The sequence below is a fragment of the Silene latifolia genome, chromosome 1 (assembly GCF_048544455.1).
Source record: "Silene latifolia isolate original U9 population chromosome 1, ASM4854445v1, whole genome shotgun sequence".
Taxonomy (NCBI): Eukaryota; Viridiplantae; Streptophyta; class Magnoliopsida; order Caryophyllales; family Caryophyllaceae; genus Silene; species Silene latifolia.
This window is the reverse complement of record NC_133526.1, coordinates 38425463-38426903: the sequence shown is the minus strand read 5'-3', so window position 1 is coordinate 38426903 and position 1441 is coordinate 38425463. Positions and strand designations below refer to the sequence as shown.

General features: G+C 39.4%; 1 protein-coding gene across 1 annotated transcript; it reads left to right on the top strand.

Annotated features, from left to right (window-relative positions):
* The first annotated feature begins 204 nt into the window (after positions 1 to 204).
* Positions 205 to 567, top strand: LOC141644228 (uncharacterized). The gene has a single exon (XM_074453702.1). It carries the CDS (start codon positions 205 to 207, stop codon positions 565 to 567), a length of 363 nt encoding a protein of 120 aa, XP_074309803.1.
* Positions 568 to 1441: the final 874 nt, after the last annotated feature.

The following is a 1441-nucleotide window of genomic DNA, read 5'->3' as shown; positions in this document are numbered from 1 at the left end:
ATTCGCTATTCATCCCTAGACAAGGTACGGGCAACACAGAAGTTTATATTAGATGGCTTCCTCCTCCCAATGGGTGGTTTTTAATTAATACAGACGGAGTTTGAAAAGGTAATCCCGGGCCAGCTGGGAGTGGGGGAATTTTTCAGAGATGAGACGGGTAATTTCATTTCAGCCTATTACTTTTCGTCGGGTATTTGTTCATCCATGCATGCTGAGTTATTAGCCCTTTTAGCTGGGTTAGAAAGAGCTAAACAAATTAGAATAGTAAAGCTTATTATCCATATGGATAATGAATCCTGTATTCAGCTTGTCAAAGAGGAACATTTAGTCAGCAATAGCCTCAAATCGGTGGTTAAAAGATGCAAGGATCTCATTAAGGAAAGGGGTAATTCGTTTAAGCTGGAGCACACCTATCGGGAGTTAAATCGTGCTGCCGGCTGGCTCGCTAATCGTGGAGTCAATTCTGGCATAATTCCTATATTATTAGAGTATCCTCCTATGGATTTACATACTATTTTGCGTGAAGATATTTTTGGGTTAGCTATTCCCCGTGCAATAGCTAATTAATTTTCGGAGTTCCGCCCCTCATATGTATCCAAAAAAATAAAAACTATTTGCGTTCCAGTTAATCATCATCATATTTTTGCCAAACGACCTCGAGTTGCTTAACAACTAACAAGTTTAGCCTAATAACATAATCTAATCCTATATGTTAACTTAGATTTTCTTAACTCTTATGAACATAATATATTTAAACTTTTGTGAACCGAACATGATGATTCAAAATCTTACCTGGCAAGTGAACGAGTTCGTTGCACTATTTAAGGGTCGAATCCGCAAGGAGCATGGGAGAATACTAATTGTTTTAAGTCTTTTGTTTAGCTAAGTCGACAATAAATGAGTTGGGTTTTTAAACTAGTCAACTAAACTAATTGAGATATAATCCAATTAAACTAATTATGGAAATTGAGCAAGTAATTTTAAAGGGTGTAATTCAATGATAGGAAAGGCCTAGGACCTAAATTCTCCACCAACCATTGCTCCTACAAGTTTAAATTCACGCTAAGTGGTTGATTAGGTAGTGTTAAAGAGGAAGACGGCTCTAGGTCGCCAAACACATCCCTTTCGGTCTCGTGAGTGGACACTAACAAACCTTTCCAACCCCCCTCTCGGGTTCGAAGGTCCGGCACCTAAATGCGATTTCCAACTCCCCCAAAATCATGTATTATCTCAAGGGTGGTTTAAAATAGATTTGGGTTCACTAATGACGCATCACAAATCCGGGTCATCCCACTCCCTCTCTCGAGGGTCGATTTCAAACCCAAAATTAGGGATGTTCTCCCAAGGGTCTCCCTTTCGGTCTCAACCATGGTTAACAAAAGGCAAGCTAAAATCACCCAATTCTCCACCTAATTGATTTTCACCAATGGTCAAGGGTCAA